General features: G+C 37.6%; 1 protein-coding gene across 2 annotated transcripts in view; it reads right to left on the minus strand.

The window, feature by feature from the left end:
* Positions 1-4,926: 4,926 nt before the first annotated feature.
* Positions 4,927-25,845, minus strand: part of SEC24A (SEC24 homolog A, COPII component) — a 77,541-nt gene continuing 56,622 nt past the window's right edge. For both annotated transcript variants that reach the window (XM_090288307.1, XM_090288306.1), the window contains exons 16-23: positions 20,254-20,427; positions 17,243-17,353; positions 15,131-15,306; positions 13,408-13,545; positions 11,001-11,105; positions 10,589-10,681; positions 8,120-8,223; positions 4,927-7,844 (exon numbers count right to left, since the gene is read on the minus strand). In XM_090288307.1, coding sequence (XP_090144433.1) covers positions 7,730-7,844; positions 8,120-8,223; positions 10,589-10,681; positions 11,001-11,105; positions 13,408-13,545; positions 15,131-15,306; positions 17,243-17,353; positions 20,254-20,427 — 1,016 coding nt within the window. In that variant the 3' untranslated portion in view covers positions 4,927-7,729. The remainder of the gene's footprint in view (positions 7,845-8,119; positions 8,224-10,588; positions 10,682-11,000; positions 11,106-13,407; positions 13,546-15,130; positions 15,307-17,242; positions 17,354-20,253; positions 20,428-25,845) is intronic.

A 25,845-nucleotide genomic window follows, 5' to 3' on the forward strand; every position in this document is an offset into this window, starting at 1 on the left:
ACACAGTCATAATATACAATTTTGAGTATGATTTTTACAGAGGCAGGAGGCCTGGAAACAAAGTGTCTAGGGCTTACAAATGCAGCCCTGGAGCTCAGTAATACTAAGTGAATGGATAAAGGAATGAAGGAATTGAATCCCATGTCACCTCTTCCTGGGAAGTTGCAAAGGTTAAAGCAGCCTAGTGCACCCCCTGCAATGACCAGCTGCACAATCACACTCAAAATTAGCAATTCAGTGAAATCCCTCTTAAAGGTAATAAAATCCTGTATTTAATTGTTACTCATCTAACCCTGACCCGAACAAAAAAGGAGTTTGAGAAAAAATGTTTAAAAAAAATTTATCTTTTGGACTCACCTATACAAAGAGCTCAAGTTTAACCACAACTTTCCACCTTGGTTGCATAAAAGCAAATAATGTGCTCTAGTTAATATTTTTAAAGCATTAAAAGAGATTCTCATGCATATTTGTACAGACCAACATCTCTGATTCATTTAGTCAAGTAAGAATTAAAAGTGTAGACTTCCGGCGAAGATGGAGGCCTAGAGAGACACACTGTGTCTCCCTCCACAATTAAGAAGGAATACAACTATCTCAAAACTAGAGACAACCAGAAGTTCCAGAAAACTGAGCTGCAAGGAAGTCCAACAAACAAAGATATAAAAAAGAAATACTCATCCAGACAGGTAGGAGGGGCGGAGCCGAGGCAGTGGCAGCAGCAACTGTGGCAGCGGCAGGCTGGCGGAAAGCAGTCACATATTTTAAAAAGTAGGGAGGGACACCTGGGAAGTGCTCCCAGCACCACACCAGACCACACAGCCCAGGGTTTCAGAGCCTCAGAAAATAAAGCCTCATTGCTTTTGACTGTGAAAACCAGTGGGGGTTGGGGCAGAGGAAGAAACTGCTGGTCTCTCAGCAGAGTGCACTTGTTTAAAGGGTCCCCACGGTCCTAGAATGTCCCCAGACCCATCCACTCTGGGAATGATGGCCAGGGCAACAGCTAGAGAGGTGCCAGTCCCATATGGGAAGTGGGAGAAGTTCCTGGAAAAGGGGGCGAGTGCTGAGCAAGCAGCATTGTCCCCTCAGAGGTCCCTCCCCCACATACAGTGCCACAATGTGGTGAAACGGGTTCCCCTATACTGACGAATACCCAAGGCTGCACCCCTTACAACGTAACAGGTGTGAAAGCTCTACCTAAGACACAGAGGCAAACAAACACAGGAGCCTGTCAAGATGAGGAGACAGAGAAGTATGGCTCAAAAGAGGGAACAGATCAAGGTTCTAGTGAGAGAACTAAGTGACGAGGAGATTGCCAACCTAACAGATGTAGAGTTAAAAACACTGGTGATAAAGATGCTCACGGGCATGACAGATATCCTTAAGTATGGCAAATGCATAAAGGAAGAAGTGAAGGCTATGCTAAATGAAACGAAGAAAAGTCCACGCAAAACCAATGGTGAAGGGAAGGAAACTGGGGTTCAAATCAATGACTGGAATATAAGGAAGAAAAATAAAGTCAACCAGTACAGAATGAGGAAACAAGAATTGAAAAAATGAAGAGGCTAAGGAACCTCTGGGACAACTTTAAACGTACCAACATCCAAATCATACAGGTGCCAGAAGGAGAAGAGGAAGAGCAAGAAATTAAAAGCTTACATGAAAAAATAATGTAGGAAAATTTCCCAAATTTGGCAAAGTAAATAGACATACAAGTCCAGGAAGTACAGAGTGTCCCAAACAAGCTAGACCCAAAGAGGACCACACCAAGACACATCATAATAAAAACGCCAAAGGTTAAAGATAAACAGAGAACCTTAAAAGCAGCAAGAGAAAAGAAGAGAGTTTCCCACAAAGGAGTTCCCATGAGACTAACAGCTGATTTCTCAAAAGAAATTTTGCAGGCAAGAAGGGGCTGGCAAGAAGTATTCACTGTGATGAAAAGCAAGGATCTACAACCAAGATTACTCTATCCAGCAAAGCTATCATTTAGAATGGAAGGGCAGATAAAGTGCTTCCCAGACAAGGTAAAGCTAAAGGAGTTCATTATCACCAAGCCATTACTATATGAAATGTCAAAGGGACATACTTAAGAAAAAGAAGATCAAAACTATGAACACTAAAATGACAACAAACATAACTATCAACAACTGAATCTGAAAGATAAAAACAAAATCCAACTAAGCAAACCAGAAAGGAACAGAATCATAGGTGTGGGGATCATTTGGAGGGTTATCAGCTGGGAGGGGGAAGGGAAAAAAAGGGGGAAAAGGTGCAGGGACTAAGAAGCATAATCGGTAGGTACAAAATAGACAGGGGGAAGTTAAGAATAATATAGAAAAGCGTGAAGCCAAAGAACTTATATGCATGACCCATGGACAGGAACTAAGAGGGGTGGATACTGGGTGGAGGGGAGCAAAGGGAAAATAAAAATTGGGACTACTGTAACAACATAATCAATAAAATGTACTTAAAAAAATAATTAAAAATGTGAAGGTTTTGTCCTGGCTGGTGTGGCTCAGTAGATTGAGTGCCAGCCTGTGAACTGAGCAGTCGCCTGTTTCATCAGGGCACATGCCTGGGTTGTGGGCCAAGTCCCCAGTTGGGGGGCTGTGACAGGGAATGATTTCTCACACGTCCACATTGATGGTTTCCCTCCCTCTCTTTCTCCCTCTCTTCCTATCTCTCTAAAAATACATAAATAAAATCTAAGAAGTCTCAAAGTTTCATATTACATGATCGCTTATTTCTGGGAAACCATTTCCCTGTGAGGTTTCAGTAGTTTATTAATTAAATTTATTAATACTTCTTAGTAGTATATATGATTCTTTCATAAATGATGTGCATACTTACAGTTCTTTTTTTTAAAGATTTATTTATTTTCAGAGAGAGAAGGGAGGAAGAAAGAGGAAGAGAAAGATCCATTGGCTGCCTCTTGCACAGCCCCGACGGGGAGCCTGGCCCAAAACCCAGGTATGTGCCCTGACTGGGAATTGAACCAGAGACCCTTTTGTCTTCAGGCAGGTACTCAATCCACTGGGCCACACTGGCCAGGGCTATACTTACAATTCTTGTATTAACTTGCATCTCCGTCATTATATACTTTACAAGGGCAAGCCCATCCTTGTTTTTTAATTTAAAACTTTGTCCCAAACCTAATCCTGAGAGCACTAAGCTTCCCTGAATAGTTGCAGAAATTTTTCTTTTACAGAAAGTGTCAAAACTTGGCATTTTCAATGAGTTTACATGGAATTTAAATTTGAACCTAGCATTGTTTAGGTAGGCTAATATAAACTGTAGATACAAAACTGAACAGACTGAGTCACAAATGATAAAATCAGAATTCATTTTCTTGGATTACATTAGGCAGTAAATTCATGTTTAGAATCCTCTCTACTCCACCCAGCAATAACAGTTAAAAATATATAGTCCTGGATGGATGGTTAAGTTGACTAGAGCATCATCCTGTATACCAAAAGTTTGCCAGTTCCATTCCTGGTTGGGGCACATACCTAGGTTGCGGATTCAATCCCAGCCAAGGCACTACAGGAAGCAACCAATCAATGTTTCTTTCTCACATGGATGTTTTTCTCTCTCTCCCTTCCTCCCTCTCTAAAAACCAGTAAAAATATATCCTTGGGTGAAGATTTAAAAAAAAAAAAAATTGTATATATACACACACACACACACATACTCACATATATATAAATGTATAAATAGCTGAACTCAAAAACAAGAGAAACATCTCAGCAGATCACGGTACTAGAAACAGAGCACTGCAGAGCTGAGGTCCGGGCCTGTTGGGCTGCAGTCCAGAAGCAGGCAATGCAGCACATTCTATGGGTAAGAGGCACTGCAATGCCCCACATAAGACACAGGGATGAAGAGGCCAAACTCACCGCTTGAGGTCTTCCCTCCTTCCCAAAATACTCAAAAATCATTTGCTATGGACTCACAGTCTTGGACTTCAACTTTGTAAGTACGGAGGTAGAAAAGAGAACAAACAAGATGTCACACTGTTGGTGACTAGAATAGTGATATCTCCAAATTACTGCGGGGCAGGAGCTCTAAAACACCACCATGACCCCTAGTTTGGGGGAAGGGGCCCAGAAATGCAACTAAGAGAAGCAGACGGGGAGGGAGAAAGCATGAACAGTGAGATGAGCTAAGGCAAAAATAAAAACCCTCCCATTTAAATGACCCTACAAACCCAAAATTCTAACAAACATAAAGATATTTTAAAAGGAAAGTTTTGTGTCAATTATATCTCAATTAAAAAAATAAATTTAAGAAATACAAAGTAGCTGAGAACATTCCAGAATTGTAAATAGACAGGGATCTCTGAATTAAAGTGTGCTCTGAAAACCAAGAAGATAAATAAAAAACTCACAGTAGTACAACTGTAATGATTAAGGACAAAAGAAAAATCTTAAAAGCTATTCTTATTCTCAAATAAACAATTAGACAGTAGGGAGCTTATCAATAACAAAGGGGTCCAGAAGTCAATGGAGTAGTACCTTAAGCATATTTAGAATAAAAATTAAAATTTTAAATCTGGAATTTTAAACCCAGCTAACTTTGAAGAGTGAGCATCAAGAATTTGGTTTATAACCTCCCAGACTGCGACTTGGATTTAAAGCACCTCCAGCAATAATTTTCCACTAACTTGGATATACAACATAGCACTACTCAGTGACCAGCAAATTATTGACACGTGTGGTTCAGATGGTTGGGTGTCATCCTGGAAAGTGAAACATTGCCAGTTTAATTCCTGGTCAGGGTTTGTACAAGAGGCAACCAAGAGAGGTGTCTCCCTCACATTAATGTTTCTCTCCGACTCTTTCTCCCTCCTTTCCCCTTTCTAAAAATAAATAAATAAAATCTTTTAAAAAAGTATTTATATCACTTTAAATAACTAGTCACTATATGTAAGCTCTTTTGATTAACTTTATTGAATAGCCAAATTGATTAAATTAGCACAGTTCAAATGATTGTTTGCATGGGTTACAAATGATTTTTTTAAACAGGAATAAAACTGTGAAAATTACAAACTGTAAAAAGGAAGACAAATCTTGTCTCTTAACATTTCAGAGAAGCAAGATTTAACACAGCACATTGAAGATCAATACATATTTGAATTTGAGAACAAGAATTTAATGTTACAATATTATACACTACTTTACAAAATTAAAATTTCTATATAAGGATTACATTTGTAATAGTTAACAAAATCTTGAAATCACATTTGGTGGTCCCCTAGATAATAGCTGTTATGCATCTTTGATTAGAAGAAATAAATCTTTTACTCTAATTATTGTAAAACAGTCTATTAGACTCAATACATTAAAGTAAAACAATGCAAACTAAAATAAATGGTACAGCTTGAGTGAATATTAATAGGTCAGACTTACAGAAATGTTATTTTAAAAATCCTAGAAATTAGAAAAATAGAGTACTTTTTATGGTAGAACTGCCATACTCTGATTTAAATACCAAGATTGCCCTTGTCTGTTACTTTAGTAGTTGTAGATCTGTAGAAAATTCAAGGATCTTTCATAATTTACAACTACAATAAAAAAATGTCATAGTGTAAATTAGTTGCTTTACATAAAAAAGTAATACAAGATGAGATAAGTGCCCTACTGCAAAAAAAAAAAAAATTAAACTAAAAATCACTTCAATATTGCAAAAAATAATTGCTTAATATCAATATCTCCAAAAGGTTCTTCATTCCCTCACTATATAGAGAACAAAAATTGTGAATCCTAACTAAAGTTATGTTTTTCATGACCTGGCTATTATAAAATTATTCTAGATTGCACATTACACAATATCTAAAATAATTTTTTAAAGTAAATTTATGAAATATACTAACAAAGCATGTAGTAATATAACAAGAGCCATACCCACATAGGGATGAAGTGAGGCACAAGGAAGATTATTGTCCCTAAAAGCACAAACTTTTCCCTCTGGAAGATCTTCACTACAATTAAGAAAGGTCCTACAAATATCAACATTTAAAATTCACATTAAGAAAGGAATTTTAGTTAAGAAACATCAGTGCATAATAATGACTCAGTTTCTTTAAAAGAGGGAAATATAAATTTTAATTTGCTACACTTTGAAAACTGCTTCCTAATAAATGAAGCAGCTTTCAAGAATATTTCCAGTTCAATGTACAACTTGCATACTGAAAATAAACTGTAACACTGCTTAAGGGAGATGCTATCTTTATAAAACACAATTAATTATTCTTGTCTGGCTGATAAATAATAGTGTATACTCTAGTGGGACCTACTTCTTCCCTATCCCAAAAAAACTCAGTTTAAGTCAGCTTATATTGCCATAAACCTGACAGTTATTATTTTATTGGTGATCATATGAGACCAAGATTGTAAACACATTTTTCTAACCCATTAAAACAAAGAAACAAAAATCTTTTCATCAAGTATTACACATGAACATCTTTAATAAGTTCATACAGATAAATCTCTGAAAACTGAGCCAAACTCTTTTAAAGATATTCCATCACAGCACTTTAAATATACAGATGTATAATTTACCTATCTGTAAACAAAATTCACTTTAATGGTTTTGACTATAATATTTCTCTGGCTGAATCAAAAAAGCAGTCTCTTGAGCATGTTCAGAAATCAATTTTCTTTCCTAACTTTAATATATTGAATTTGTATAGTCTTACTATCCATCAAATCAAACAGCAGCATTCATGCTTTAATAAGTTTTACTATCCAAGGATAAACACCTTATGAGTAGCTTTCAATTTATTAAACTCCTCAGAAGGATGTTACTGATGTATTTTAGACAGCATTTAAGAAAACTTTAATTTCTTTCATTCATATTCATTTCACCAATATAACACTTTTATTACATATCACAGAGCAGACAAACAAAACCCACTCAAAGGATCAAGATAATTAAGGTTTCTCATCTTCCTAATATCATTGCCAGTCCCAACATATTTAATGAAGACAGCCGAGATTTTTTCAATGCGGAGAAAGATAGTGTGTGCAAGTCTTTTGCAGTCAAATCAGAAAACCACTTAATTAGTTTTCACATCAAATCAAGGTGATTTTGTTCAAGTATTGAGAATACTGACAGATTTTAAAGCTTGGCTGTTATTTCATAATCTCTTCAAGCCAGGCCAGAGTTAGCTTACTCTGGTTTTAGCTTGGTTAACATGATGATCCTTTTACTTCCCCAATTAAGAAAAAAACAGGTATGGGAAAATAGATTCTAGTTTTTCTAATATATACTATTTACTTCTGACAATCTTTTTTTATTTTAGAAAGTTCATTATCAATGAATTTTTAACTTCCCTGCAACACATAGCCTTGTGAGGTTTTAAATGTAGCAGCCAAAAATTGAGAAAAAATAAATGAGAGAGAGAGAGAAATATACATTTGGAACACAGAAATCTTTATTTTACAAAATGTTCTTTGCCTCTGCAATATTGTCTCATCTTATTTCAATCCTTGACAATGCAAACATAATTGACAGCAAAGAAAAAAGGTATCCAATTATATGGAGATATATTCTGATTTGAAAAATACAGTATTTCAGAGTTGCATGTTTGATTCTCTGCTGTAGTCCTTTATTTGCTATAGCTTGTTGAAATCACAGTGAGAACATGTAATCATCACATCAGTCCACAAACCTAATGGAAAAGGAAGGTATTTCCTTAGAAATAATTAAGCCAAATATCTTCACTTGTTCATTTATTCACTTGCTGTTGTATATGCAAGAGGAATTCATAATATGATAATGCAGATTCTGTTCTGTCTTCCACCATGCTTTGAAGGAAATTTGCTTTCATTGGACTCTCATCCCTTAGGAATAAAAGAAAAATATTTATATACATTAGATAAAGTGCAATAGTAAAATAAACAAAGGATTTGTCACAAGGCTTTTGATATAATTTTTACTTATAACTGCATGTAAAGCATAATTCAGTAATGTCTGAAAATTCTTCTTTTTCTTTTTGGTTCTATATTCTTCTAAAGAGTTTGCTTAAGCAGTAGGTCACATATATCTAACACTCCAAACAAGAACTTGAAAGGCCAAATAAACTGTTTCACTATTAGCAAATGAAAATTCAACTTACCTTATTACATGAAGAATTGGGAAAAATGGTCTTTGTTCTCTAAGCCAAGAGATGAAAGCTATTGTTCTGGCAGATTCTGGTGTATCAAGTTCCGGAAGGTCTGTCTATTAAACAGAAACCAGCAATATCCAACTTACTCTTATAACATGCATCATCTACAGTGATTCACAAACTTTATCATGTACAGAAGTGCCCCCTTATCCATGGGAGATACATTCCAAGACCTGGAGATGATGGCCCATATCGCGGATAGTACTAAACCCTATGTTTTCCCTATACATACACACATTCCTTTTCACTTAAAGGAAGGACGCTCTTTACAGCTTCTCTCTGGCATATCCAAATTGCCAGCATCACTGCTCTTGCACTTTGGGGCCATTACTAAGTAAAATAATGAGCTACTTGAAAACAAGCACTCTGACACCCCGACAGTCGACCTGATAATTGAGAGGGCTACCAAGTGACTAATGGCAGGTGGGGTATACTGCGTGGATACCTTATACCTTGGAAAAGGGTTGATTAATGACTCAGGCAACAGAGCAGGATGGTGTGGGATTTCATCATGTAACTCAGAACAGCATGCAATTTAAAACTTATAAATTGTTTATTTCTGGAATTTTCTATTTAATATTTTCAGACTGTGGTTGACTAGGGGAAACTGGAACCACAGTGAGAAAAATCACAGATAAATGGGAGAATACTGTATACAAAGCACCCAGGGACCTTACTTAAATTGCAGAAATGGATTTAGGAGATCTGGGGAGGTGCTAAGATTCTGCATACCACAATTTTCTAGTAACGAGGGGGCAAACTTCTTGAATAGCCAGATAGTAAACACATTAGGCTTGTAAGTCGTTTAGTCTCTGTTGCAACTACTCAACTCAGCCACTGTTCCACTAAAGTAGCCACAGACAATATAATGTGACTGAACATGGCTATGTTCCAATAAAACTTTATTTATAAAACTGGGCCCTAGCTGGGTAGCTCAGTTGGTTAGAGCATCACCCTGAAAGCTTTACTGTAGGTTCAATCCCCAGTCAGGGCACATACAAGAATCAACCAATGAATGCATAAATAAGTGTAATAACAAACCAATGTTTCTCTCTCCCTCTCTCCCTCCCTCCCTTCCTCTCTCTCTCGAAAATCAATAAATTAAAAAAACAAAACACAGGTGGCCCCCTTGGGCATAGTTTGCTGAGCCCTGATCTAGAAGAACATCATAACTCTTCTCTTCATTTTATTATGACATTTAGAACTAATTGGTTCATTCAGACAGTTGTCACAAATATGACAATATCTTATCTCCTCATTAAAATGTCTAGTCATTCAGACTAGTTTTACTCAAAGCCTAAATGCTAGTGCTAATCCTAAGCTATAATCCTGACATATGTTTTTATTTTAAAATTTTTTAAATTTATTGATCTGAGAGAGAGAGAGAGAAATATCGATTTATTGTTCCACTTATTTATGCATTCATTAATTGTTTCATGTATGTGCCCTGACTGGGGATTAAACTTGCAACCTTGGTGTATCAGGAAAATGCCCTAACCAACTGAGCTACCTGGCCAAGGCCTGACATATGTTTTTAAATACAAGAATCTTCTAATGATTTCTATGAATGGAGTTAAACCCATAAGTATGAAAAAATGCTGACATAAAACACATACTCCAAAGTTGCTGACAAACTGAGAGGAACTAAAAAAGACCATGTTATAATTAATTCTCACTTTTCAATTTAAAACCATCCAAATGCAATATAGTTTAACAAATGATTTCTCATGGATTATTTCAATTGGTACTCTTCCATAAGCAACAACATTCTTCATTTACAAATGAGACTGTTAGTTACTTGTCCAAGGTCACAGAGCTAGTGATAAGAGAGTCCATTATTCCTTTCTTCAATAACCAATAGTAATCCAACTGACATTGATCACAAGTCATTTGCTTGTGTGGCAATTAGCTTAGTTCTTAATCCAACCATCAGTTAAAAGAACCCTGCCAAAGAAAATGAAATCATATGCCCAAAACACACACAACAGAAAACAGCAACAACAAAAGCCATAACACTAATGCCAATAGCAGGAAGCTATTTCTTTTTTCTGCCATCAATGAAATCTATTACTTTCTCTGAAAAAATAGTATACTATCAGACACATAAGAACAGATAAGTCATCAGGGTGATCACTTCATAAGTTATATAAATGTTTAATCACTATGTTGTATTCTGAAACTAATATAATATTGTATGTCAACTGAAAAAAAAATTGAAAAAAGATAAGTCAATAATCAAAATAACCTTAAAGAAAACATACAATGAGTATTTTCAATGGGAAGAGACACAATCTGTGGGAACATTTTCTCTTTTGGAAAAACTCAGTATTATGTTATGATTTCAAATGGATTATTCATGTTTTTGCCACATTTGAAATGCCTGTTAAGTCCATTACAATCACTGTGAGATAGTCTTACCATAGTATGAGGAATTAATGCATAGCTTTGAACTCCCAGAACCTGGCCAAGAAAATTCTGTCCACAATTTCTTCCAACCCAAAGCATGAGCACCTGGGGACAGGAAGAAAATAATTTTTAAGATGTAGATTAAGAGTGAGTTGTTGACTCACCTTTCCCAAGAATGTTTTAAAAGATCAAAATGATTAGTAAGTTTAGTGATAATGTATAGCCTTCAACTGAACTAATAACTACGATTTACTAAGATGAGACACTTTATGCTTGGTATGAAAGGCGGCTCTGGAGGGAGAAGGTGGCTAGTACAAAAATACATGGATTAAAGAGCATGCAGTCTTTTCAGGAAGAGATGTTAAGAGTAATGAAGGCACAGTAGCGCGCAGACAGGAGGGTGGGACTCCGTCAGACCACTCACAGAGCCTGCATCCATGAGAAAAGCTCCATCCCTACTCAACTTCTCCACGGAAAGCTGAAGAACAGGCGGCTGAGGTATAGTTCGATCATTGATGTTGAGTGCTCCCTGAGGAGTGAAACAAAAGATTACAGCTTTTAGGTATAGGTAATATGAAGTCACAACTAACAAAAAAAATGCTTACATAATTAGTTATACTTAAATATAAAAAAGGCGAAGAAAAATATTTATTACTTATTGAAACAAAGCCACTGAAATTCCAATAAAGCCATTATAACTTCTGATCTTCTATTATTTTAAAAACTAATACAATAAATGCAATAGATATCCATGTATCCTATACAGATAAATGGATTAGTGAGATTCACGTAAAGCCTGGAATTTAGTTAATAATCATGGCTAACTGCATGGCATGGGTCATGTGCACATCCTGAGGGAGGATAGAGCAAAATACAAATAAGAGTTTAATAGTTTATTGTTTATTAACCCAGAAATGGAAGTTTCTCATTTATAACTGAGTATAATACTATTATCTGAAAACACACGCACACTTTAAATATTCATAACTATGTATATTTGTAAGACCTCTGGCCACAGAACATGTGGGGAGCAGGAGAGACAGTAAACCAAACATGGCCATCAGAAATGTCCCGGAGGTTTTCTAACTTGAACTAAGAAAAGAGAGCCTTGTCTTTCTCTGGTGGTCAGGAAGGGAAGACACCAGCAGCTGTTTTCTGGTCTTGAAGAGAAGGCTGATCAAAAAGAATGAGGCAACACAAAGTGAGCCTGAACTGAGCTAAAGCTGACACTAGCTCCGCCCTAACCTTTCCTTCGTTTGATAGGAATGCCATCAGCCTGCTTTCCTTCCTAAGCCTCCATCCTGATAAACACACACTAATATGCTAATACTGCTTGTCTTTGAATATAAATAGTGAGTGTTTTCTTCCATCTTTCTTGTGGCTTCCATATTACAGACATAAATTATATTGCATTTCTATTTTTATGTTAATTTCCCATTTTTTAACGTGAAAAAAGGTAGGCCCAATTATTTGAATTTGTCAAAAACAGTATTAATCTTGAGTTATTATTTCTGAATACAAACTAATAGTGTTCTCAATAGTTTTAATTTGCTAAAAGTTACCATAAATTTCTTAGGCAATTTCTCCCTTCTATATGCAAGATATCTTAAATTCTTTAAACTTTGAAAGGTTTTAACCAAAATATGACTTTCAACATAACCCTAACTTGATCACAATTTTAGAAAGAAAGATTATGACTTAACATTTTAGTGCTTGGAACTTTAACTGAGGTAAATTTTCTATTGAGCACAAATAATGTTACAACTTAGATAACTATTTTTTTTTTCTTTAATTTAAAAACACTGTTACACTAAACACTGACCTGGGGTGTTAGATGTATTGTACTTTGATTCTCAAGCTGCTCCTTTCAGATCAATTTGTTTAAATCAATCAATCATAGGTTGCTCTGGTGGGGTCCCCAAAATTCCCCAGAGCCTGCGATTGGAGGGTGGGGGAAGGGGACAGCTTTCAAGATGCCTTTGCATGTCTATGGCCCGTAGCTAGTGTCTTAAGTTACACAAATGGTTTGGTTCTTCTAAGGACCCAAGGACATAGGAGGGGTTTTGACCATAGAATGGTGAAGAAAGAGCATACAGGGCTTGCGCAAGGTTGGGTGAAGGGTCAGAACCGGTTAGCCTGCCAACTGCATCACAGGCCACAGTCAGAGATTTAAAAATAAGGCGGCAACCATTTTAGGGAGAGGAGAGGAGATCCACACAATTTGCAAGGAAGTAGAAAGAGAGCAAATATGCGATTTTAGAAGGAAAGAGATTCATGTGGCTTTGAAAGGGCAGAGAACCATGTGTGATCCAGTGCAACACGGTACATGTTTTCCTGGGCTGTTATATGGATGCTGCTGACATTGTACCCCATATCCTGAAGCAGACAGCTGACATAAGGGATGGGAAACTTCTGGGCGTGTTTTTGGCTTATAGCCATTTGGGGAGCAAGGGAAGTGCTGGGTCCCGTGGGAGAACAGGGCTCTGAGCTGAAGTGCTCACTGCCCTCCCCAGGTTGGAATATTGTAAATAAAGACCTGTTTTCCTCAACATTCGTTGTTAGGTTTTACAACAATGCGCCACGTGAAAGAACCGCCTTCCGCTCTATAACATGGTTAGTCTGACAATCTCTTCATTTACTTAGATATGCACTAGAGATAAATAAAGGCACTATTTTCAAGAGTTTCCCAAAACCAAAATTTCTTTTCATAGACCCAGTAAAGTAATAAAGTAAAAAGCTTAAATATTTTTTCCTCATTTCTGCATTGGACTTAACATAATTATGTTTATAAACCTTCAAGTAAAAGCCACTAAAAAATGAATTAATCTTACCTCATCTGAAAGATTGTCAACTCTATACAAATTGGGATGAGTTGTGAGCATAAGGTAAACCAAGGGCTGGTTTTTCACTTGACACATAGCAAAAATGCGTTCATCTAGGCGTGCATTTGTCCCAGTCTGGAATGATTTCTGTTAACAAAAAAGCCAACACCAAAAAAAAAAAAGGTATTTAAAAACACTTGTAAAACTTTGCAAATATCAATTGTTAAGAGAATGTCTTCAGACGAAATTAGTAAATTTGCTGTTAATTACTCTTCAAAAAATATCATTCAAGAAGTTGTACATAGGTACTAAATTGTGGTTCTACCCCCACCTATTACTCTTGAGAAATTAATTACCTAACATGGCAAAGTCATTTGATCTCTCTGATGTGTCTGTTTCTTAATCAGTGAAATAGATCTGAATACTCTTATCTACCATATAGTGATAGTAATATAAAAACAAACACCACCACAAGAAGGATAAAGTTATACTACAGATGACAAACTACACATATGAAAAAATAAAATAAAATAAGTACACATATGAAAACCCAAAGATCTAAGTGCTCTATAAACGCAGGGTGAAGATCAATGGTGGTTAATTATCCTTGTTTCTCCCACAGTTAGAGAAATTAAACAATGTACAAAGTTTATGTATTAACCAGGAAAAATAATAATATACATAAGGACAATTACTTAGCAAAAGAGAGTTTAATAACTAATTGTGAGTTTTAACTATATATGAGCTTCATGAAGAATAATGAAGTTTTTTTGTTGTTGTTAAAGATTTTATATATTTTTTAGAGAGAGGGGAAGAGAGGGAGAAAGAGAGGGAGGGAAACATGAATATGAGAGAGAAACATCAATTGGTTGCCTCTTGCACGCCCCCAACCAGGGACCTGGCCCGTAATCCAGGCATGTGCCCTGACTGAGACTCAAACAGGCAACCTTTCAGTTCACGGGACAGCACCCAACAGACTGAGCCAAACCAGTCAGGGCAGAGAATAATGACGTTTTCAAGTAAGGTTTTAAGCATTCCTAGTGATGGAAAGAAATAAAAAGAGGCAGAGAAATAACAGTAATAAGGCCCTGGCTGCTGTGGCTCAGTGGATTGAGCATCGGCCTGCAAGCCAAGGGTCGCTGGTTCGAATCCCAGTCAGGGCACATGACTAGGTTGCACGTCAGGTCCCCAGTTGGGGGTGCGAGTGAGAGGCAACCACACAGTGAAGTTTCTTTCTCTCCCTCTCTTTCTCCTTTCCCCTCTCTCTAAAAGTAAATAAACAATTTTTAAAAAATAACTAATAAAATTATACCTTAAAACAAGCACATTAACTATAAATAAAGGAAGATTTCAAAAGGCTCTTAAGATACTTTAAACTGGTTATGTGGACAGTCATTAAGACAGAAGAAAAAGTATTATGGGAAATGGAAGAAGAAAAGTTTCATTTATTCAAAAAATATTTACTGAGTGCCTGCTATTTACTAGAAACTCTTCTAGGGGCTAGAACAAAGTGATGAACCAAAAGGATAAAAACCCTGTGCTCATGAATGAAAATCCTAGAAAGGGAGAAGTAAATAATAAAACATGGTATGTCAGTTGTGAAGTGCTATGGTCCTTGCTCTCAGAAAACTTAGCTGGCAAAAAGTTATATATACAAAGTTTAGGGGTTCACAGGATAAATATTTGGCCTTTTGACATTTTCACTATTAATTTCTGGTTTTGATTCTCTCACCTGTTTAAGGAGCGCCAACACAAAAAGTGGGAAAAGCCGCAAAGAAAAAGGAACCATGAGTCCAGGCTGGTGGTTACTGAGGACTGAAGAACGGTAAGCTGAGAGAGAATCTATGACGGCATTCACTAGGGCATCCCGGGCATCACTCAGACTGGCAGTCACAGACCTGTCAACAGCTAACAGAGGTGGGGGTAGGAACAAAAGAAAAAAATAAAAGTTTACTCCACAGAACAGGAAAAATAAGTTTTATGCAAATTCTCTCTCCAATTTATTATGTATACAAGGAGCCAAACATAGCAGTTAAAAGCAGATACTCTGGAGAATCAAACCAACGTCTGCAGAAATGCTGCTATTTCCTAGCTGTATGACAATTTGGGAATTAATTTAACCTTCATAAGCCTCAATTGCCTTATTGTAAAGTAGGAAAACAGCATTTCATAGAATTTATGATGTTATTAATTGTAATCCGCTCTTTTATTTTATATACCACTGAGAAAGAAAAACTCTGCAATTAAACATACGTGTGTATTTATTTATTTATTTGGGGTGGCGGGGACGACATCAACATGTTCCACTTATTCATGCATTCTTTGTTGATTCTTGTATGTGGCCTGACCTGGGATCAAAACCACAACCAACTGACCTACCCAGCTAGGGCTAAACATACATGCTTTTTTAATACAGAGAACTTTTCTTATACTCATTGAAAGAGCTCTTCAAGGATTAATTATGTTCATCATGTGCCATGCCACTCTGTTTATATGCATTCTACACACTCAAAATTTTTTTTCAATACTAAGAACACTATACTTGTTTTGAAGACCTCTCAAACTACAACTAAACTCAATTAATGTGGTACAAAAAAATACCCAATTGAGTGATGTTATTAACTGCTATGACCAAACTGGTACATAGGCAAGAAAGAAGACAATTGCTACCTGCTCAACGGTAACTCTAAGACTTCATCCATTTAAGACATCCTGATCTTGATAAAATGTGAAAAATGTATGTATTAGAATCAACCAAATTTAGTAACAATGAAGAAAATTGTCGTGAAGACTTTTTTTCTAAATCTATAATACTGCGTGATATTATAGTTGTTGGTGATAGTAATAAAGATACTTATAATGCTAATACTGTTACCAGAAAGTATTAGTTAAACAAAAAATAAGGCAGTGACTCAAATTTCTTCAGTCATAATCTTTAACTTTTAACAACACATGAGAAGACTAACATGGGTTTGGACCCTTTACCAGGCTCCATTAAAGAAAAATTTTCCCAGTAAGAAATTAAAGAAAATGGGTAAATATCCCAATTATAGGCAGATTTAAGTTTGAAACAGATGGAATCACTGGCTTCACTGAAGGAGAAAAAAGATCAAGAACTAAAATGATGTTAAGCTCTATGTGTTTGAGAGAGGGACCAGACAAACGAACAAAATGAGTCAAGAAGGCAACTGACATGAAGATATTAATAAATTTTCAGTTAGCCCATGGGATCTGGCCAAGGCTGCAAACTTATGTGTGATAGTGAACTGGTTTGCAATCCCAAATTCCATGACTCCAAGTCTAATGATAGTTACAGTACACTGTCTCTTATAATCTTTGTTACAGAGCTCTTCAAAAAGCTATTAACCACTAATATTAATCATTAAGTAAAAAATGGTTATTTTTAAGTCCACAGTAGGCAGATTTTGAGACAGAAAGCAGGTTAGTGTTACTTAAGGCCAATGAGGGACGGAGGAGAAAGTAGGCAATAACTGTTAATGAACATGAGGTTCTTTTGGGGGGGGGGTGTGATAGAAATATTTTAAAATTCAATTGAGATAATGGCCACACAACTCTGTAAATATACTAAAAACAATGGATTTGTACACTTAAAGTGGGTTAAGTGATAGAGTATATAAATTTTATCTCAAGAAAGCTGTTTAAATTTAAGAGATAAGGCTATCTTGCAGCACATCCTTAATTCAAATAGTTATTTAGCAGGTACACATGGGATCGAAAACATTGAAACCCTTAAAGCTAATTATTTAAATGAAGACAAAACTATGTGGATTTTTCTAATGTTATTACCTGCAAAATATTTACAATAGGTGATAACAATTCTTACCCATATTGGCCAATAACCCTGAAATTGCTTGAACATCAGCGCCAAGAAAGACTTCATTCAGAGTTGAAACTACTGGCAAACACAGAGTATGAACCCGAATTCTCCTTTCACCTTTGGGAAAAACACAAAAGTGACAGTAAGACAACTATATTTTTAAAGTTTATATTAAAATTATTTCTTTTCGATTCAAAACTAAATAGGGAGTAGTAAGTAGAGATACGTCAAAACTTTAATGTGAAAACTAAAGTTTTATTTATTTTTTTACTTTGAAATTCTTTTCGTTCAATTTACTGCTGAAAAGACAACAGAGATGATATTCAAATGAAGGTAACATGCTAGCTTCAAAACAAATCTCTTTTTGAACTTTTTTGTTAATTTGTCTACTTTGGAATAAAAATTGAGTGTGTGTGTGTGTGTGTACACACACACGCATATATAACACTACCCCAAAATGTGTTCTTAAATCTGTGGTTTTTTGTTGTTGCTTTATTGATTTTGAGAGAGAGAGAGAGAGAGAAGCATCAATTTGTTGTCTCACTTACTTATGCATTCATCGGTAGATTCTTGTATGTACCCTGACTGGGGATCAAACCCAAAACCTTGGCGTATCAGGACATGCTTTAACCAACTGCACTACATGGCCAGGGCCTTGAACCGGTTTTGTTTTTTTAATTTTAATTTACTGGTTTTAGGGGGAGAGAAAGAAAGATATCAATTTGCTGTTCTACTTATTTATGCATTCCTTGGTTGATTCATGTATGTTTCTTGATGGGGGACCAAACTTGCAACCTTGGCTTATTGGGACAATACTCTAACTAACTGAGCTACCCAGCCAAGGCCTGACTCTGTGTTTTGATATTCAAAATCCAGGAAGAAATCTTATACTTTTCTCTTTAATCACAGAAAAAAAAAATTTTTTAATTGACTAAATGTCAATTATGACATTAATTGCCTCTTAGGCAATTAAGCCACAACAAAAAATAAGTACAAGAAACAAAAATGAAAAACTTTTGTCAGCCATCAAATATAAAACATCATGTCAACCTTTAAAAAATTTCTGATCAGCAATATCCTGAACAGAAAAAGAACAAAAACCTAGAGATGAAAATTATAACCTAAGACTAATGAGAATGGACATATGAGAAACTCATATAAATTACTTTTAAAGGGAAGAAATGTCTGCATAAAAGGGTAACATTGTTTAGAGCTTCTTCTATTCTAGATAAAGGCTGAACTGAAATGGGCACTTGAGGGCACTACAAATTAGTAAAATCTTTCTGAAGAGCATCTGACAATAACAAGGTTTTTCTAGACAGTGCATCTCTACATTCTATATTTCAAGTTCTAGGAACCCATCTTCGGGAAATTATTACAAAAGACAGATCTGTGAATGTGCGTATAAATTATAATCACATTTTTCATAAAACAACCTAAACTTCTAACAGTAAGTGTAAGAAAAGATACCCAACATTAGTTATTAGGGAAACACAAGCTAAAACCAAAAATGATGGTAAAGAAAAACTGAACACTGAAAACAGCAAATCCTAGCAGCTGGAACTCTCATATGTGCTGGTGGGAGTACAAAATGGCTCAGTCAATTGGAATCAGTTTGTCAGGTTCTCAACATACAACCCAGCAATCTGTCTCCTAGCTATTTACCCAAGTGAAATAAAAACTTATGCTCACACAATATCTGTACGTGTATGTTCAGAGAGGCTATAGTTGAAATTGCCCAAAACTGGAAACAACCCAAATGGACCTCAACTGGAAAGTGAATAAATAAACTGGGTACAATGGGATACTACTTAGGAATAAAAAGTAACCACCTACTGGTTGGTGCACTAACATGAATGAGTCTTGGGTGCACTATGCTAAGTGAGAGAAGTCAGGTTCAAAAGGATACCTACTGTAAGACTCCATTTATATGACAGTCTTGCAAAGGCAAAACTATAGGGCCAGAAAACTGATCAACGGTTGCCTGGAGCTGGGGATGGGAGAGAGGGTGACAACAAAAACATGAGAAGGACTGTCTGAGTTATTTATAAATTTTGGATAATCAATAAATAGAAAAGGGACTGGAATATTCTCCTTTTGTCATATTAAAAAATGATAACAAGAGACAGAAATCTATCTTTTATATTTATGGTGTACTGTTTTGATTTTGGAGGAGCTATAAAGGTGAGTAGACATAGTACAAAAACACTCCTGCCCTGGCTGGTGTGGCTCAGTGGATTGAGAGTCAGCCTGCAAACCGCAAGATCACTGGCTGGATTCTTGGTCAGGGCACATGGCTGGGTGGCGGGCCAAGTCTCCAGGTGGGGGCGTGCGAGAGGCAACCGATTCATGTTTCTCTCGCACGTCATCAAGGTTTCTCTCCCTTTTTCTACCTCCCTTCCACTCTCTCTAAAAATAAATAAGTAAAATCTTTTTAAAAAACACTTCTGAAACTTTTTTTTTAGGCGGTAAAACAGTAGTAGGTGAGAGTGGTAAATCTTTAAAATAAAAAATTAAATTTAGCCAGCCTTCACATCTTTAGGACAAAACACATTAACCTGCTTTTTACTTCTCCTTACTTATTACCTCCAAAGAAGAGGAAGTTTATCACAAGCCATAGAATATATGGCCAAATCAAAAAACTTACCTTTGTTATAACATTGTTCTTACAGTTAACAATGCTGGACTGTATATTTAAAAATTTGTTAAGAGCCCTGGCTGGTGTGGTTCAGTGGATGGAGTACCGGCCTGCAAACCAAAGGGTCACCAGTTTGATTCCCAGTCAGGGCCCATGCCTCCTGGGTTGCGGGCCAGGTCCCCAGATGGGGGCGTCCAAGAGGCAACCACTCGTTGATGTTTCTCTCCCTCTCTTTCTCCCTCCCTTCCCCTTTCTCTAAAAATAAATAAAGAAAATATTTTCTAAAAGAAAAAGCAACCCTGTTTAAAAACAAATTAAGGGGGTGGATCTCATGTTATGTGTTTTTTACTACAATAAAGAAAAAGAAACCAACACTCACCTTTGCTGGATGTATACAAGAGTGCTGACTGAAAGGAAACCAACTGAGTGTCGGTAAGACTCTCTTCCACTGACATCTGTACTGCATACCCAGCATCGGGGTTTACATTGGGCAAAGACAGTAAGTCTGTTGACCGAACAAAGAAGTTCCCATGGAAAGTGTGAATGGAAAGACCTAGAAGAAAAAAATTTATCAAAATGATTTATATACCCTTACATGTGGATATTTACATTTTATGCCTGTCACTTATCAGATTGGCAAAGAGTAAATAAAAAAGCTTATATGTGATATTGTGACTTATAATAAGAAATATATATTTTGCTCTTCTCCCATTTCTGGCACAGAGCTCCTAAAAGCCTTAGAATTTCCCAAGTAATGAGTGATGAAGGTGTCCTTTGCTATGTTAATGAGGTGACTCTTAGAAAGCACCTAGGTAATCTAAGGTAAGGGCTGGTTGCCAGCAGAACCAACCATGTGATTAGAGGGCTGGAACTTTCAGTGGATCCCTCAACACACACCCAAGGGAGGGTAGAGAGGCTGGCGGTTGACTCAATCACCAACAGCCAATAATTTTCTAGCAAATTAATGGAACCCAAGAGGGGGTTGATGGAACTTCCAATCTATTACCAGTCAATCAGAAGCACACAACCTGGACTTAAAATTAGCTTCTGAAGTGTTTGTGTGTATTGGGGTGAGAGAGTTAGGGGGCCTTAACCTGTGGGATCTGATGCTGTCTCCAGGTAGATGGTGTCAAAATTGAGGTAATTGCTTAGTGGTGTAGGAAAAAGCAACCCACACATTGGATTTGGGAGCAGAATGGTGTTAGGCAATACACAGTATTTAGTGAGGGTAAAGGAGTGGCAATAGATATCTTCTTAAATGAAGGTGAAGATTCAAATTTTCAAAAAACTTTTTTGAAGAATAAGTTGGCAGTATCTATCAAATTCTAAACGAATACTTACTTTAACCCTAGTAATTCTATACCTAAGAATTTATCCTACAGATACACTCATTCAAGTGCCAAATTATACATACAAAAAAATATTAAGCAGTACTGTTTTTGTCTGTTATAATGAAAAAATCAGAAATATCAATGCCAATCAGTAGTAAAATAACTAAAATGTGATTTGTACATTCTACTGAATACTAGTAGAAGTTTAACAGAATAAGATAGATCATTATAAATGAGTATTAATGGATCTTCAAGACTTGCTGACAACATGAACAATGTCACATATGTGAATACACTGTACTACATATTTTCTATAGAGGGGTTGCCTAAGTATGTAAATGTATAGAAAAGCATGATAAACACACCAATGTGGTAACAGTGACTACATAAGGATGGAATGAAAGGGAAAGTATGGGACTTCCAGCCAAGATGGCAGAGTAGGTAGATACAGCTCGCCTCCTCACACAACCACATCAAAATTACAACGGTAAAACAATCATCATTCAGAAAGGTCAGAAATCAAGATAAATGGAAGTCCTACAGCTATGGAATTAAAGAAATCGCATCCATCCAGACTGGGAGGAGGGACGGAGACATGGAATGGACTGGTCCTGCACCCAGAACATATGGTGGATAAAAATCAGGAGGAATATTTAATGAGTAACGGGTACCAGCCCCACATCAGGCCCCCCAGCCCAGGGTTCCAGTGCCAATAAGATAAGTCTCCATAACTTATGGCGGTAAAAACAAGTGGAAATTGAGGCTCTGGAAGACAGAAACTTCTACGATCCCAGGCAGCTCCTCTTAAAGACTTACGCAGACTCACTCCTTCTCAGTTCCAGTAGGGGGGCAGCAGATTGAAAGGCATCAGAGACACAAGGGGAATGAACTGAATGGTCCTGCATCAGGGTGAGAGTTGGGGGGCAAGCTTTGTCCCAGAAGGAAGTGCTGGCTGAGACCACTGTTCCATTTCTGAGCCCTCCCCCGACAAAGTCACAGAGCCAGAGAGCCAGCAGGAGGATGCCATATCTGAGACTCCATCAACCTGGCTCTTACTGTTTGCCTTGCCCTGGTGATTCTCTGAGGCCCTGCCCCACAACTATCAGGCCCAACAGAGCTGTTTCCAGTGACATTTCCATACGAATGGCTTGTCTTGGACCATGCTTCAGATTTTCCTAAATTCTTTCAAACAAGCAGCATTGGGATTCAGTGAGTCCCTCATCTCTCACTAAGTTGCCTCAGGCCCAGCACTAGCAGCAGCCAGCTTTGGTTCAAGCTTGGCCTTGCCTGGACACCTTCTAGCACAGCACAAGTAGCAGCCATCGGCATATCACTTTGTAGCTTATGCTGTGTGACCCAAGACAGAACGCAGGTGATGGCTGACCTTCGATATGCCATCAGCAATCTAGAATCAAATACAACAGGAAGGCGTACCCAGCCCACATGGTGGGCACAACATGAGTACCCCCTTGGGTGAGAGGGGAGGCTGTGCCACTGGACCCTGCAGAGCACCTATTACATTAGGCCACACTACCAAGACACAGAGACAAAGCAGCTCTACCTAATACATAGAACAAACACAGGGAAGCTGCCAAAACAAGGAGACAAAGATACATGGCTCAAATGAAAGAACAGATCAAAACTCTAGAAAAAAAAAACTAAACAAAATGGATACAAGCCATCTACCAGATGCAGAGTTCAAAATAATGGTTATAAGGATGCTTAATGAACTTAGTGAGAACCTCAACAGCATAAAAAAAGTCAATAACAAGGGATTCACTAATTGAAATAAAGAACAATTTATAGGGACTCAACAGTAGAGCGAAGGAGACCGAGAATTAAATCAGTGATTTGGAATATAATAAAGTAAAAACAATCAGAACAGCAAGAATAAGAAAGAATTTTTTAAAAAATGAGGATAACGTAAAGAACCTCAGGGAGAACTTCAAGCATGCCAACATTTGTATCATGGGGGTGTTGGAAGGAAAGAGAGCAATAAATTGGAAACCTATCTGAAAAAAAAAATGAAGGAAAACTTCCCTAACTTGGTAAAGGAAAGAGACATCTAAGTCCAGGAAGCCAAAAGAGTTCCAAACAAGATGAGCCTAAAGAGGACCACCCCAAGACACATCATAATTAAAATATCAAGGTTAAAGACAGAGAGAATCTTAAAAGCAGAAAGAACAAAGCAGTCAGTTACCTACAAGGGAGCCCCCATAAGAATGTCAGTTGATTTCTCAAAAGAAAGTTTATAGGCTAGAAGAGACTGGCAAGAAATATTCAAAGTCATGAAAAACAGGGACCTACAACTAAGATTACTGTACTCAGCAATGCTATCATTTAGCATCGAAGGACAAAAAGACCTTCCAAGACAAGAAAAATCTAAAGGAGTCATCGTCGGCAGCCGTCCGTCTCGAGAGACGATGGTGTAGCTTCTTAAGAGTCTATCTGCACCGCCGAGAATGGCTGTGCAGTCCGACTCGGGAGTGACACGGTATCTGTCTCCTCCCGTGTTGAATCGACATCTTGCGATGACGCTGGAGTGTCCTCTCCAGTGAAGCTGAAGCTACAGAGCCTGGGCAGGGTGATATGGAGGGTCTGCTGTTGCCCATGCAGCAGACCCCCCCTCTCTTCGCAGCTGAAGGGTCCAAGGGAAAGACGGAGTCAATACAGCTTGGCTTCAGGTGCGCCGCAGGAGTTGCCGGTGTTGACTACAACGTCAAACCGCCTTAGGGACTCCGGCTCCGGATTTTCTGTCGGGGTTTACTCCCTTAGCCTTTCCCCTGAAGAGGTATGCCGCAAGGCAGCGGAGGTTTTTTGGAGTCAGAGTTTTCCTTCTCTGATGTGCCCTGACTGGAAGATCGAACCAGCGACACTTAGCTCGCAGGCTGACGCTCAATCCACTGAGCCAAACCAGCCAGGTCTAAAGGAGTACATCACCACCAAACTAGCATTACATGAAATTTTAAAGGACTGTCTTTAAGAAGCATAAACACTAAAAACTATTCAAATTAATAAACAAGTTCAACAAGACTTCAGGATATAAGATCAATATACAAAGGATTAATTTTTTTATCATTCCAATTTATTTAGTATATGTGCTGCTGAGGCGAGCACTACAAAGGATTAATTTAAAAATAATGTCATTTAAAATTCCATAAAAAATATTTAGGAATACATTTAAAAAATTGCAAAATTTATTCCAAAAACTATGAAACACTGTTGAAAGAAATTAAACAAGATGTAAATAAATGAAAAGACCTACCACAATTGTGGATGGGAAGACTTAATACTCTTAAAATGCAATACAGTAGTCCCTCACTATATCGCGGTTCACTTATGGCGGCCTCACTTTGTTACAGAAACAGGGGAGTCCAAAAACAAACCCCAGAGTTTGCGGCTGGGAGATAGGCAGCAGGAAGCAGCTTTCAGGATGCCCTTGCATGCCTGGAGCTAGTGGCTGGAAACATTGTTGCAAAGACCCGCTTTACTTCTAAGACTCAGGAAGATGGGAGGGATCTTGGACTGTGGGCTGGTACGGAAGAAGCAGACAGAGCCTACCTAGGGTTCTGTGAATGATCAGGACTGTTTGCAACACCCACTGTGTGAGAAGACGCAGGGAGAGAGAGGAGGCAGGGAGGAAGAGAGAAGCAGCTGCGGACATATTTTGGGCTGGCTCTGGCTCTAGGAGGCTCTCTCTCTCAGACTCTCTCTGGCCCTCACGCCCTCACTCTCTGGCTCTTGTGGGCTCCCTCCATGTGGCTTGGAGCAGGGGTCTCCAGGCGGCTTTAAGAAGAGGCTCTTGCCAGGCTGCTTTGAGAAGGAGAGGAGATCCATGCGGTTTGCAGGAAGAAGGCAGTTCACGAGAAGGCTGAGAATCCAGGCGGTCCTGCATTGAGAGCTGGAGGGCACCACAGCACAGAAAGGACCTGCCCAATCAGAACTGAGTGATTGGCAGCTACTGGTAAAGCTGAACTGTGCCTAGGAAGTAGGGAAACGGTGTTTCTGACTTTCCTAAGACTGGCCAGGTCTGGGAGGGGGAGGCAGGACTATGTGTAAATAAACAATTATTTTTCTTTTCACCAAACTCTGGTATTCAGAGTTATAATTCTGGCGGCGGGCAATCGGGCCCCTAACTAAACAGCCTGTGGGTTTTGTCTCAATCGAAGCAGCCCAAGGGTTCTGTTACAACTTTATCGCGGGATTTTTTAAAATATTATATTTAATTATCACGGATTTTTCACTATATCGCAGGATTTTGCAGTACTGTATACGTATGTTGTTAATGTTATGTAGGTTTAAGAGTGTAAAATAAATGTAAGGTTCCTACTTCGCGGGGGGGTCTGGAACATAATACCTGCAATAAGTGAGGGAATACTGTATTCCTTAAATTGATCTACCTATTAAATGCAATCCCTATCAAAATCCCAGCTAGCTTCTTTGCAGAAATTAACAAACTGAACCTAAAATTAATATGGAAACATAAGGGACCCAGAATACCACAACAACCTTGGGGAAAAATTAAAAGGTTGGGAGGACTCATACTTCCTAATTTGAAACTTAAGAGAAAGCTACAGTAATCGAGACAATTTGCAACTGGAGAATAGGCATACAAATTAACAGAATAAAATTCAGAACCC

The sequence above is a fragment of the Furipterus horrens genome, unplaced genomic scaffold (genome assembly GCF_987537825.1).
Source record: "Furipterus horrens unplaced genomic scaffold, mFurHor1.1.pri manual_scaffold_10, whole genome shotgun sequence".
NCBI classification, from domain to species: Eukaryota; Metazoa; Chordata; class Mammalia; order Chiroptera; family Furipteridae; genus Furipterus; species Furipterus horrens.